General features: G+C 39.3%; 1 protein-coding gene across 8 annotated transcripts in view; it reads right to left on the bottom strand.

Annotated features, from left to right (window-relative positions):
* UGP2 (UDP-glucose pyrophosphorylase 2) overlaps positions 1-15,413 on the bottom strand; it is a 66,299-nt gene that overhangs the window by 3,248 nt on the left and 47,638 nt on the right. For all 8 annotated transcript variants that reach the window (XM_072768592.1, XM_072768589.1, XM_072768595.1 and 5 more), the window contains 5 exons: positions 7,428-7,613; positions 6,086-6,219; positions 4,126-4,423; positions 2,904-3,101; positions 2,190-2,432 (listed from right to left, as the gene is read on the bottom strand). In XM_072768592.1, coding sequence (XP_072624693.1) covers positions 2,190-2,432; positions 2,904-3,101; positions 4,126-4,423; positions 6,086-6,219; positions 7,428-7,613 — 1,059 coding nt within the window. The remainder of the gene's footprint in view (positions 1-2,189; positions 2,433-2,903; positions 3,102-4,125; positions 4,424-6,085; positions 6,220-7,427; positions 7,614-15,413) is intronic.

Genomic DNA, 15,413 nt, shown 5'->3' with positions numbered 1-15,413 from the left:
ACCCAGTACTGGGCTTGGACAGTTCCTCCAGCTGAAGGCCAGGCCTCCTTAGGGCCCAGAGATGTTGGCCAGTGATTCCTTCTCCCTCTGACTGCATCAGTTCCAGTCCGTGCATAAACATCCCCAAAATTCTTCCATCTTTAAAAAGCAAACAAAAATCTTTCAAATCTTATATCCTTTTCTATCTATGGCTGCCAATTGTTTTCTGCTTTTCTTTAAGGGCAAAATTCTTAAATTAGTTGTTCACCTTTGTATCTCTAATTTCTCTTATTCTTTGTTAAATCCTTTCCTGTCAGGCTCTGGAACCTCTGTACTGATAATTCTACTGGTGAATTCTCATTGCTCTTGAACCATTCCTGTTGAATTAGCAGCAGCACTTGACACAGATGATCACTCTTTCTTGAGACATTTTCTTAATTTGGGGCTTTCAGAACACACACATTTATGGTTTTCTACCCAGCTCCTCAGCAAGCTTTGCTGTTTCCTCCACCTCATCCCCATCCTCTAACTCAGACTACCTTAGGGCTCAGTTCTTGGACACCTCTTCCCTAGGTGACCCTATCTCACGGCTTTAAATACCAGCTGTACACAGAGGACTCTCAAATTTACCTGTCTCTTCCACATCTCTCCTCTGATCTAGAAAGAAAATAAATTTGAAGTTCTAACCAATACAGTATCTCTAAAACTTAACTCCCCATCCTGCTCCCCTTTAGACCTAAACCTACTTCCCCCATCTCCATAAATGGCAGGAGATTCCATGCTTTCAGCAGTTGCATAGGCTAAAAGCCCTGGAATCATCCTTCTCTTACACTCCCATCTAGTCCAACAGCAAATCCTGTAGGTATAACTTTCACAATATCTCAAGATCGTTTTTTCGGTATTTCCACTGCCATCACCGTGGTCAAAGCCACCATTTCCTCTTGTCAGGATTCCGCTCTGATTCAACCCTCGCTCGCCAGATTGGTAACTTCACCCCTTAGCTCACAACTCTGATGGTTTCTCATCCACCAGAGGGGGGAAAAGCCACCCACATTCCCAATCTCCAGTTGCAAGGTTCTACACATTGGGACTGTTCCCCTCTCCGACCCCTCCATGTCTCCCTTGCTTACTCTGCACCTGCCATATTATGCTCTGTAAAGTCTCTAACACATTCTTCCCCAGAGCAACTTGCCAGCGTCCACTCAGCCCCTGTTCTCAAAATAGGGCAGCTAAAGTCCTGATGTCCTGCAGGGTACTGTGGAGGCTAGGAAGCGAAGGGAGGGGTGAGATGAGGTAGAAAAATGGCTGGTGGTACCCTCTCCCAGCTCAGCTCCAAAACAGGGAGAGTCCTAAGATGCCTGATGTTATCCTGGAAATTGCAGCAGCCACAGGACCCAGAATCTTCCCCAGCAAACATATGAGGCAGAACCTGCTTCCACACCAGGTGGCACGAAACTTCAACCAGGACCAGAATATGCCAGGAGGGCCTCGCAGGACTCCACACCAGCTGCACAGGCTCACTGGGTCCCCCTCCATTAACCTCACAGTATTTCATGTGATGCAGTGTTCTGAATTCCACTTCGCATGCTAGGGTCAGGTCCTCCTATACTTGCCACTCCCCCTGCCTGGAATGCTCTTCATCCCAGATGCCTGCATGGTACACGCAATTTCTCTGTGAGACCATCTCTGGCCACCCACTGTAAAATTGTACCCTGCCACACCACCCACACATTCCTTACTCCCGCTCTTTCTCCATAGCATTTTCTACCATGTGCCATACTATACATTTGCCTATTATCATTCTTACCCCGCTAGAATATTCATGAAGGCAAGGATTTTAGTCCATTTTACTTACTCCTAACTATCCAGCACCTAGAACACTGCCCACCACATGGTAGGGGCTCAGTGTTTGTTAAACCAGAATTTACATTCTCCCACTGCTGAAAGCAGTAAATGGTTTTACAAGAGACAAAATGTCCCCAAATTAAACATTTTTTCCTACTCTTTAGCAACCAAATTTCAAAAGTGAGTTACGTCTTTATCCTCTATGGTTGATTCCCTTTAAGAGATCAAAATCAAAGACACAGGAATGTAACAGGTCAGCAGGCGAGACTGTAATTAGACCCCAATTCATATCATTCCAGTCATTTTTATACTTAGACATTTAAGAACCACAAATCCACATGTGTACCATATCTCTAACTACATACCTTGGTAAAAGAACTGCCTAATTTAACCAAGGGTACTGTAGGAAATTCCCGCTTTTCACTCATCGTCAAAGATCCCGCATTAAGGCTATAGAGGTTTGACATCACAAGTAAGAGATCTGATGTGGTTTTGACAGGTAGAAAACGGCTCCGAGGAACATTAATACCGAGCGAGTTCTCAAAACTTTTAATGGCAGCCCCTACTGCAGTTTCTAACTGAATGACGTTCAGGCCTCCATCCAAAGTCTGTAAGAAAGAAAAGGGGCCCGGGGGAGAAGAGAAAGAGGTTTTAACAACTTAGTTCCTTGTGGGCTAGTTAATGTTTGGGAAGGAGACAGGATCCTGACAAGTGACATTTAAGCAAGTACCTACCGCATGCCAGGTGCTTAGATGTACATGGTCTTTTGTTCAGCATCATAACTCCTGTTTAGTAACGTTTCCATTTTACGATATAGAACCGAAGCTTTGCACAAAACTCATGCAAGATGCCTGAGGCCAAAAGGCCTTGAAGTGTCAGAGCAATGAGTGCCAAGGCTTAGCACACTAAAAAGATGGGTGTGGACCCTGAAACACAGGGCCAGGAGCTGGAGTGACTTACGAGGCACAAAGGAGGAACCAGTGAATAGATGGGCCAGAGAGTGGGTAGTGGGATCTGTGCACAGCCTACCTACTGTGATCTCAGGAACCAGGGAGACAAGAGCTGCACCTCAGGCTTACCTTGGGATTCACAATGATTTCCATATCAATAGCATTTTGCTCCTGCAGTCTCTTAACTGCTGCAAGAGAGATCCAGAGGTTGTTTGTGTTGAATATTTTGAATTTTGATACAGACTTGAACTCATCCACATGAGCTTTTGGCACTTGAGCGATTTCCACGAGTCTCAACTTGCCTTCATACTGGGTGAGCGTCCCACCCTAGAAAGGCAGAGAGGAGTGTTTGAGTACCTCCACATCTCTCCCAATCCCAGCCGTGCCACACTACTGCCAGTCTATGGAAGTGGTAGAGAAAGGACATTGGTAAAATCCCCCAGAAATAAAAAGTTTTGGCATGGATTCCATCAGGGACACACAGCAATAGACATATAATGGTAGAACCAAAGGAAATATTCAGGTTGTCATCCTAACTGTATGCCCGCCCTCTTGTCCATAATAAAAACCCTGAGAGTACATCAGGGTCTGCCTCACTTTTTGAAGGTCTAGGGGAAGCCATTCCCTCCAGTTCCCAAACCACCATCCATTACTAACCCACTAGTCCTACTACCTCAGACCCTGCTCTGATTGGCTCTACAATAAGTGAAGAAAAGGGAAGATACAAATGGGTGAGAAGTGACCTCTGAGTCATGATGCCTCAGCAGTGCGGGGAGAGGAACATTCACTCGTTTGCAAGAGGCATAGAACCCAGTCTAGGGAATGACCATGTTAGTATTCTCACACCGCCTGTTCTCCTATTCCTTGGGGCCAAGTAGTAAAACCTTCTGTACCATTTCATGACCACTAAACAAAGAATTTTTTTTTGCAACTGCAGAGATATTAGAGTGATAAAACATATATATAGAAATGCATAGGTAGAAACAGAAATAATAAATTTTCTCTAAAGGAGAAAAATAAATGCACATAAGCACCAGACTAGAAGAATATTAAAGGTTTGAGCAAACACTGAAAGTGTTTTCACTTATCTTGTAAATATACATGGAACTATTTTCAGTTAAAATCACCCATATAGATTATTCAACAATACTGTTCAATCTCAATTTACACAGTTATGACAGGTGGAACTTAGGGTACTCTACGGAACACTATCTCACTCTCTTATATGATGTTATTAAGTGGATGAATATGTTTTACCACTGAAACTTTCCAATAAAAAAAAAATTCTGAACTACAGAACCTATGCAGTGTGAAGATGTGAATCCCCAAACTGCTTCCTCTCAATATTTACCTTTACATCTGCACGTGTTTTATTTGTGACTTCCATGACAAATTCACAGGGTTTTCCATTGGGTGGGTTCATTAGATGATTAAGAATATAAAGATCCACAGTGGCACCCAGATTATCTATGTTTGACACAAAAATATACTCTTTGCCTTCTCCTATAAGGGTGTCGAGCAAACCAGAGTTGTAGAAACTGGCATAAATATCACCATGACCTGGAGGGTACCAAGCTTCTGTATTTTCCCCTGAGTATGAGACATCCTTTGCTACAGGCAGTAAAGATTCTTTATTAATCCTTGGGTACCTTTAAAAAAAAAACAAAAACAAAGTCTTTTTCAGTACCAATTCTGTAAAGCAATCCAGACCTTCAAGTAAAACAATGAATTTAAGGTTAAATAAAACTTCCCTCCTCTTCAGTCTATCAACAGTTTAATCAGAGGCAAATCCATTTAAGAAAATCTCTTATCTGTGTTGTCCAACAATCAGTCTCCTAGATCATTATATTTGCTGCAAAAAAAGATTTCCATCGCTATACAGATGGGAGGACACCTCGTATTTTTAGGATATACAGAGATTTTTATGGCTCTACAAGACGAGAGCTACATTAAGTAAATTTCTCAAACTTATTTGGTCATGGGTCTGTTCTTTGGTCATGGAATTGTTCTTTTCCCTCTAGATCTATTTGGAAAAATATGCCCATTTCTACAAACAGATATACTCGGGGGGGGGGGGTGCTCTTTCTTTCCCAGAAAATCAACAGCAAATCAGTGCTCAGGGACACCTGCTCCCAACTACTAGCGAGAACATGTGCCAGGGCTGGTGGTGGGGAGCGAGGGAAACAGAGGAGTGAGCTCCGTAACAGACCAGGGACCACAAGATGGAGGCAGAGCACCTGCAACTTACAAAGTGTCCATGAAAAAATAGTTTAAAACAACAATATAACTTTTAGAAACATCTGTTCTGTACAAGTTCATATAGACCCATATTCAGTCTTTGATGGAAGACTTCCTTCCCCAGGTGCATGGGCTTTATCAGAATCTGTCATTTGAATTCCTTTCTACAGGCCACCTGGAGACGTGCAGGTTCTATTCCAACCACCGCAATAAAGTGAGTCGAATGAATGTTTAGGTTTCCCAGGGCATCTAAAAGTTCTGCTTACACTATACTGTAGTCTATCAAGTGTGGAGTAGCGTTATGTCTAAAAAAATGTACATGCCTTGATTTTAAAAAGTACTTCATTGCTAAAAATGCTAACCATCTGGGCTTCCAGCAAATCATAATCACTGATCACAGATCCCCATAACAAATACAATAATAAAGGACAAGTTTGAAATATTGTGAGAATACCAAAATGTGTGACATAGACACAAAGTGAGCAAATGCTATTGGAAAAGTGGCACCAATACCAGTAGACTTACTTGCTCACTGCAGGGTTGCCACAAATCTTCCACTTGTAAAAAACAAATGCAGTATCTGAAAGGTGCAACTAAAGTGCAATCAAACAAAGTATGCCTGTACTTACTTTTCTTTCCTCAAAGTAGAAGATTTTTTTCCAGGATTTATTAAATTTCCCCCAAGCCTATTCAGGATGTTGAATAAACTTCTTCCCATATGAAAGAAGGTTATCAATACTGTAGAACATATAAAAATTTTCATAGACCCACGCGGAGCCCAAATATGCCCCCAAAGAGCAGAGACCTAGGCCATCCTTAAGTATTCTGGACGTGGAACAAGCAGACTCTCCCTTAGGAGGTGGAAGTTACAGAATCACAGAGTGAATATAACAATCACCCATCAATGAACAAGTGTGCAGCCTTGAAAGACACTGAACATTTGCAAACCTGAGGTTTTGGTACATGCACATCTTGAGGCTACTCTGTTTAAAACAAGACAAAGAAGTCTTTGTTTCCCAGGAGGAACACCCTCCAGACTTTTTTTTTTTTTTTTTTTTTTTTACTTATTGTACCTGCTTTGATTAAAAGTGTAGATTTTCACACGACAATGATTGTACTTCTGTAGTATTTTTTTTGTATCTTCATCCGTGTTAAAAGAGTTCATTAGAACAAGAGGAACATCTGTATTGTAGGTTTTGTTCAAATGCTAGGGAGGAAAATAACAATCAGATTACCCAGACCTACTTTTCTTTCACTTAAAATTATAAAACTGGTAATAGTTCATCACAAAGTATCCAAAACCATCACCTGTAGCCAAATATAAATATTTAGCATAAGCCAGACACTGTTAAGCAGTTTACCATGTACTTAGTCATTAAATCACAACCCTATGAGACAGAAACTATTGTCTGCATATACAGATGGCTAAACTAAGGCCCAGAGCGGCGGCAGGTCAACAGCAGAGCCAAGAACCCCCCCACCCGCCAGCCCCCCGGCCTCCACACACAGTCTGACTCTGGAGCGCCCGCCAGGGCCTTGTGGCCTTCCTGGACAGGCAGATGCTGACTAAGCATTTACCCTGTGCCCAGAGCACAGTGGGGATGAAAGTACAGATGTTACAAAGACCTGGTTTCCTAGTCTCGGGATTAATGCCAAGAACTGTGAAGAAAACAGGTTCTCAGAAGTCAGACAATCCTGTGTTTACACAGGGAATCTTGGGCAAGTAAATCAACCTCTCGCTGTGCCTTGATTTCCTCACCTGTAAAATGGGGATGACAGTAAAAGAGTACTTATCTTACAGAGTTGTTGAAAGGAACAAATGACTCAGTTCATGAAAAAAGCTCAGAATAATACTCAGTGTGCAGTGCATGCTAGATAAATGTCAGTCGCTGCTGCTGCTGCTAGTGTTACTGGTGTGGTTAGCCAGCACCGTACTGGACACTAGAAATAAAGAGATGAACAAGACTGGCCCTGGCGAACTTGTGGTCCACGACTAATGACTATCCCTAAGAGAGCAACCAAGGACGGTTCTTAGCATCCGTGGCCGCCAACCAGATACGGAAATTCTCCGCCCCCCTCCCAGAAGGAGTTAATAAAGCCAGATCACCCCAGCTATGATGAAGGCTGCGCCACTAGAAAGAAAGGCAGGAGAGGAGAGGGAGATCAAAGGAGAATCCACAAAGATCCAGAGATTTCAACAACCACAAATGCTATTTAAAGATCAAAAGCTTTTATTGTACTCACCTTAAAGATCTGCCCTTGGGAACACCAAACCTTTTTATATACTAATAAAGAAACTAAGGATAGCAAGCTTCTTGACTAGCTCAAATCCACATCTGTTATTTTATACGGTAATATTTCTAATGACCTAAAACTGATTTTAGTGGTTCATGGAAAAGGCTGAATGTCACTCACTTCAATTTGCTGAACGGTCAGATCCAAAAAAGTATTCTCATTCCTCACACCGATCAGACTTTTGGGGCCTTTGCAGCCCATGCTGGTTCCCAAACCACCGTTGAGTTTCACCACCACCAGCTTGTTCAGCACAGAAGATATATTATCAGGTAAGCCCCTGGCCTTTATCTTTTCATAGGGTTGAATCTGAAATTAAAAAAAAAAAAAAAAAGTTACACAATTCAAATAGCTTTATGAGAGAATTAAAATCCAATCAATCTCAATTATTTTCGTGTGTCCTTAAAGAGCTTTGCTTTTCTCCATGGGAAGTTTTAACTGCATTTCCTTTAGTGTCACAAGTCCTTCCGATACAAAATCAAGTACTTACTTACTGGCAACTTTTCTAGCACAAAGTAGTTTAGTGGTTCACTTCCATTACAATGGAGGAAAAATTACAGTCTGGCTGGTGATAACATCTAAGTTACTTGGACTACCTTTAAAAACTTAGAATTCCCAAGTTGTACCAATATAGTAAATGGGGTATTACAAAACTCATCAAATATGTAAATATTTCTGGTGTAGTACAGATCTACTTCAGTTCTGGTGAAGTACATATATGATCATAAATTATTCCTTCTCCCAAAGGAGGCAAAACACAAAATCAAATGTTCTTTGCCTTTCTCTTCCATTCACCAGCAAGTCTGCCCTTCAGAGGAAGAAGGCGGCATGGGGTTGTGGTCATACTTCTAGGTATGTAACAAGGATAGAATTCCTTATGAATCTGTCAGGCATCACTGAATGGAAGATCATACTGGAAAATTGTGTTCTCAATACTCTACTAAATACCCTGCTGGGGTAGGAAAGGCAAGACCTGGGTTGGAGAGAACCCCCTCTTCCCTGCACCCTTGTCTATTTCTGGGAGCACAGAGCATTACTCTGCAACTTCTTCCTCCTAGAACAGGAACAGCCACATAGTGGGAGCCCAAATTCTTTTGTTCAGAGCAGAAGCACAAGCAAGTCTAAAGATCTTATAGCAAGAATGAAAGCTTCTGAAAAGATCACAGTATATTCTCTAACCTTCTATGGGACTTTTTTTTTTTGCATTATCCTTCTTTAATGCAATACATCATCAAATGTACCCTTCATCACAATGTACGACATCCATATAGTCAATACTCACCATGAGGTTTTTTTTTTTTTTTTTTTTTTTTCTACCTGTAGGGGCTGTGTGGATGGGTGGTGGATGAAGTCTGTAATTAGGAAAGGAGTTGATGGGCTCACAATCCAACGATTAGGTTGTGGAGGCAAAAATCCCTTTATAATTGGTCAAACACACATACATGTCGTATGTATGTCTACTGCTGCCCACACAGTTTTTGCTCTAAGCAGTTCTTTCCACACAAACTAGTCTGAGACTCATTTCCTCTACCCTGCAAGACACTCTATTAATTGCTAACTGCAAATGAATGCACTTTCTGCTTTGTGTAAATGCTGAGAAATAAACACTCTTCTCTAAGACTCTCCACTGACTACCACCCCTAGTTATCACTCACTCTGAATTATTTCCTAATATGGTAGGATTGCCAATCTTCCTGGTAAGTGCCACTAAGCAGTCTTCAGGAGTCATTCAAGCTTGAAAGGGCTGGTGACAGACTTGTGGGCACCATGGCCATCACTGCCTGCTGTGTAAATACTGGGATGCTAACCACCAAGGGAAAAAGGGGGGAGGGCAGGAAAGAACAAAGATTATACTAGTTGCTTCCCTGGCAGCACTTGGTCCAGGTGAGGACAATACATGGATGATAACAACTTGGATACCCAGCACACAAAGTGCCCGTGGCCCAGCTGGCATTCCTTGAAGGATGTTTTGACTCCATTGCCATGAACACTGTTTCTTCAGCATGTCAAAGAAACTAGTAATATTGTTTGGGAGAAAAAGTCCCAATTTAAATGTTATACTACTAGAAAAGTAAGAGGAGATAACAGAGCTGGAGCTTGTCACCCTAATATAACATGGCAGCTTATAATCCTTTCATCAGCAGAGCTGTTGAAATCAACCAGTCACTAAAAGGAATGCCACTGTGATATAATGGCTTCAAACAGCCTATTATTAGATTGGGAGAATTTCTCGGGCACATTACATTTACTCAAAAGTGTTAGCAAATGGAACCGAGCCAATTATCTTCCAATTATCTTTTAAAAGCCAAGAATTTCTATTTAGCAGTTACTTTTGACTTCCAAAAAAGAATCTGATATTTACAGAGGGCTCAAGGTGTGGAAATCAATTTAACTGAAACTCCTGAGGTTCATGCATTCGTTGTAGGTAAAATTATTAATTTAGAAATATTTTTACGTATTTAATGCTTCCTTTAATATACCTTTAAAAAAACAAAGAATTTTTCTTCTACATATGGTGAGACAGGCCTACATTTTCCAATTTCACCTTAAAGATTTTCATTATGAAACATCACACATATAAGTTTATAAAATATATACAGTTGAAAGAATAACCTAAATAAAAGAATACTGCTGTAACTTAGAAGCCTCCTTGAGTCGATCCCTGGCTACATTCCTCTTCCACCCCTAGTGGTAACCACCACCTTGACTCTTACTGTCTAGTTTTACCCCCTATGTATGTACCCATAATGATAATATTTTACTTAATTTTGTCTCTAAACTTTGGCTTCTTTAATTCAATGTTTTACCTAAGAATAATTCACATTAGTGCATGAAGCTATAATACATTCACTTTTCACTGCCATCTAGTATTCAATTTATATACCATTAAAAGAAACAAAACTGTCATTATTCACAGATGGTTTTATATATAGAAAGTCCAAAGACCCTACACATTATTAGAATAATGGGAGCATAGCAACACTTAAGATACATGGTCAATATTTTAAAAACCAAACAACTACTTTTAGAATCCCTGGGCTCTGCTGGTGGGAATGTAAAATGATGTGCAATTAAAGAAAGTATAGGGGACCCTTGGGTGGCTCAGCAGTTTGGCACCTGTCTTTGGCCCAGAGCGTGATCCTGGAGTCCTGGGATCAAGTCCCACATCAGGCTCCCTGCATGGAGCCTGCTTCTCCCTCTGCCTGTGTCTCTGCCTCTCTTTCTCTCTCTGATATACATAAATAAAATCTTTAAAAAATAAAAAATAAAAATAAAAAAAATTACAGTGATTCCTAGAAAAGTTTTAAATAGAATACCACAGGATCTACCAAGTTCACCTCTGGATACATACCTCAAAGAACTGAAAGCAAGTTCTCAAAGAGATATTTGTTTACTCACCTTCATAGCAGCATTTATTCACAATAGCCAAAAAGTGAAGCAACTCAAACATCCATCAACAGATGAATGGATAAAACAAAATGTGGCATTCAATAGAAAATTATTCAGCCTTAAAAAGGGGAAGAAATTCTGACATATACTACAACATGAACGAACCTTGAGAATATTGTTACAGTAAAATAAATCAGTCTTTAAAAATGCAAATACTTGTATGATTCAACTTATAATTGGTACCTAGAACAGTCAGACCCTACAGATAGAGAGTAGAGGGTAATTACCAAGGATTGGGGCAGGGAGGCATGGTGAATTGTTTAATGGGAACAGTTTTCATTGTGTAAAACCAAAGAGTTCTGTGAATGTACTTAACACGAACGAATTGTATGCTTAGAAACGTTTAAAGATGGTTTAAAAAGATGAGACATTTCTACAAATATAAAGAATTAGAAACAATTGTTTAAAAAGTTACCTTTTACTACACTGTCAAAAATAACAAATTTCTAGGAACAAATCTAAAAAAAGATATGCAAGCATTCTACACTGAATACTTTATAAAATGTTTTTGAGAAAAATTGAAAGACAAAAAAATTTAGGGATGTATCTATCATGTTTATAAACTAGAAGACTTACTAATGTAAAGATGTCATTTCTTCCCAAACTGATCAATGCAATCCTAATCAAAATCTTAACAGTTTGTGGAAGCTGACAAGTCAACCTAAAGTGTGTATGAAAAATGAAAGGGCAAAGAATAGAAAAGACATTCTCAAAACCACCAAGTTGGGAGAACCAGCTTTGTGACAGACACTATTTTTTTTTTAATTGTAGTAGCATAAAATTTGGCATCCTAACCATTTTTAAGTCTACAGTTCAAGTATTATGTGTATTCATATTGTTGGGCAGCCAATCTCCAGAATAATTTTCATTTTGCAACACTGGAACTATATTCTTTAAAAAACATGTCCCCATTCCCCCCTCCACCCAGCTCCCAGCAACCATGCTTCTAATCTTCTGCCTCTGAGTCTGACTACTCTCTAGCGACCTCATACAAGTGGAATTCTGCAGTGTCTGTTTGTGAATGACTTATTTCACTTTGCATAATGTCCTCAAGAATCAGTGTGCCTTTTAAAATGCAACTTATAAAAAAAAATAAAAATAAAAAATAAAAAAATAAATAAAATGCAACTTATATGTTTGAGAATATTCCAAATTAATGCAGCTTTTCCAAGAAAAGGTCCATATTTAAAGTTTATTTGTATGTATGCAACATATCTGGGAAGAGGGGACCTGGTATGAAGGACTGGAATACTGGTTGACAAATCTATGACAAACTGAGTCTTATAAAAGTTATGTGTTCCATCTGCAGATATTAAAAGTGGAATAGGATACAAGTTCTGAAGTCTCAGTTTAGTAATCGGAAAACGGATTCTTTTTACTTGAATTTATCAAACAGTACATCCTAACTTTGAATTAAAAAGCTAAAGGATGAAAAGATTACTACAAGCAAAACCACAGGTCTAAAAGTATAAATTTAAGAAAATGCTGCTCTTCAGATACATGTGAAAACAATGCAGAACAGCAGGACTTGGGTTTCAGTCATAATTCAACAACTGTGTTCTAAATTTCCTAGTATCTCTAAGGGATAAGCAGCCTATCTTAATCATTTCAAGGGAAAACCTACGGAAATATAAATATAAAAAGATTTCTTCATAATTATGTAGTCAAAACATCAAGAGGATGGCACTTTTTTTCAGTCACTCACTAGACCTAGTGCTGTCCAACAGAACTTTCTGCAATTATGGAAATGTCTTATTTGTGCTGGCCACATGTGGCTGCTGAGTACTCGAAATGTGGCTAATGCAAACTAAGGAGCTAAACTTTTCATTTTGTTTAATATTACTGGAAATCAACACACATTGGCTAACGGCATGTGCAGTTCTGGATGGTCTATTAAAAAAAAAAAAAAATCAACCAAGGAATGAGAATTACGTTTTTCACTTTAATATAACTCTGCCAGGATTTTTTTGTTCAGTGTAATCTTTTTTTCACTTTATTAACACTGACATCACAAGACATTCGACTAAACACACAAAAAGATAAGCTAAACCCTAGTTTTCCTGGTCTTCAGTAATCAACATCCCATTTATACAACAATGCATAGTTGAGAGCTTTTTACTAAGATACAATGATGTTCAACTTCAGTCTCAGAATTTGAGCAAATAATCTGTATTCAGCTTTAGCTTAACCCTCTCGAAGGCTGAATGCCAACCCTTCCCATATCTTATCATCTTAGCAACATCAGCAATTCAAACAAGGCATGCCATTAGGATTAATGTCAATATTTGGATAATCCGTTTCAACTTGAGGTAAACATTCTAGATGTAACTTGGGGTTAACGTCAAATTTCATGTACTGTGAATGTTGTTCCAGTCTAATATAAATGATTACTGTAAGAGTAAAAAATGCTACATTTTATAAGCTGTTTTTGTGTACAACAATGTCTACAAATATTCAGTTAAATTGGGAAACTGACAGTAAATATAAAAATTAAATATGTAGGATATCTTTAGGAAGAACAGAATTTCCTTTTTGAATCAACACATGTTTATACAGATTTACAGAGCAAAATCAAGTGAATAATGTAAACTGAATTATAACTTAATTCTAACCTTTAAAGAAATGCATGGTATACTAATAGGCATAGCGTTAAAGTGAGTTTTAGGACCCATGTTTAATTTTTAGCTATTTATTTCCCTTTCGATCATGAGTCTTTAAGAAAAAACACTAACAGGAATTTTCCACTTTCTGTGAAGATGAATTAAAAACCAAATGTCATCTTATGCCTAAAGTTTCACCAGGAGAAAAAAAAAACTCGAAAATCATATATATTCAAGATAAATCATCTTTCATCCACACACCATAAAGAATATGAAGTTCATGAAAAGTATTTACAGAAAAAGTCATTTTGTTCACAACAAACTTAAAAACATGCATTTTATTAGAATACTTTAAGAAGATAATTCTTTAATGACTGAATATTTTGAGGCTAAATAAATTTTTTCTTGTATCCCAAAACCTCTCTAGGATAGTGATAGAAGTGTCAGGCCTCACAGTGATTTTAATACTAAGCCATTTTATTTTCAGACAAAGATGTATCAACTATACTTTTAATTCAAATCTCCCCAAGCTTGGTATCTTAAAAACTTGAGTTTAAATTTTAAATGTAATTCTGAATTACTTTTCAAAGATTTCGTATGAAATAAAATGAGCTGATTCCTACATTACATCGAGTTCCAAAATCGAGTTAATAAAGACTTTTGGGCACAAGCCCAGGCAACTCACAAGTAGAAAGACTTGTTTACCATCCAGTTAAGTGGCCAGAATTCTCTGTGAAGTGCCACATTTAGAACCCTCCACCCCACGATATGTGGGCAAGGAGTCACGGTACCTCTATAAATGTCAAGGAACCATGGTTCTTCGTGAGGTGCTTTCAGTAACACCCCTCGTCTTGCTCTATCTTATCTTTAAAGCAGCTAATTAAAAACAGGCTTCACGGAGGAACTTGACTGTTAAGAGGATGGAGCAGAACTATGAAGGGAAAAGGAAGAAGAGTCACAAGGTCTGAAGTAACAGTTGTGACGAGGGAAGAGATGTCCAGAATGGTTAGCTTAAGTGTTACTGCTGGAAACCTTCATTGGACTTTTTTCACTTATGTTTCGTGATTTATATCCACCCCACCCTCACAGAAACAAACACATACACATGTGCAAAGAAAGGTACAACCATTAGATTCCAAGAAGCCAGGACACTTTCTATCTAAAGTTTATTACAGGTTAAATTAGGCAGTAAGCAGAGCTCTCCATCACATAAATCACCTTTATGCCAACACAAGTTCTTTCTGTTGGTGGTGCTGTCCACACCCTCACCAGGGACCTCAGCAAGCAATCCCACAGAGCTCTGTTTAGTTCCACAAACCAAGGGGATCTGTGTTAGAAAGTTGCTTGGCAACAGCTGAAGTTACATCGGATACACCTAAGTCACAGAGACATTTTTAGACCAGCCCCTCACTTTCCTCTTCTCGGCTGCCCCAGGAGAATGCACAAAGACATCTACTCATGCAAAGATGGATGCTGTTTGGAGACAACAGAGAGTACCACGCACTGCCAGACACGGCCTCGATGTTACTCTGACTTGAGCACTTTAATCAATCAAGAGAGCGATTTTTATGCTCTCAATCCTGCTCCTCTCATTTCTCTTTCTCCCAGACATGAAGAGAGTTCAGAGTTGTAAGAAGACCTCTACTGCAACTAAATACACAGTAGGGCAACCACCACAGGTGAGGTGGAGCAAACCCCATAAGGCTCCTTGCAAGACATACACAGAAGGCTGGGCCACTCATGCTCCCTCCTCCTGGGAGAAAAGAATTGGTCAAATACCTAATCTCCTCTGGGCAGTGAACAAAAGAAAGTAGTTGGCAATGTACTGAAGAGCGTGACTTAAACGAAATTCTTCCCTATAGGATGTCAATCTAGTTTTCTGCAGAAACTGAAATATTTTTTAAAGATCTTTTAAAAACAGTCTACCATGATCTGATCCTTGCCAAGTCTGTTCACAACTTAGTTTCCAGTTAGAAGAAAAGCTGAATTCATCACACAGTCATGGACACACTGTTCCCATTACCAATAGTATAACCCAGTTCTTGGTAGCATATTTGTG

This window comes from Canis lupus, chromosome 11 (assembly GCF_048164855.1).
Source record: "Canis lupus baileyi chromosome 11, mCanLup2.hap1, whole genome shotgun sequence".
NCBI classification, from domain to species: domain Eukaryota; kingdom Metazoa; phylum Chordata; class Mammalia; order Carnivora; family Canidae; genus Canis; species Canis lupus.
The sequence above is the reverse complement of the archived record's forward strand: the minus strand, read 5'-3'. Positions and strand labels throughout refer to the sequence as shown.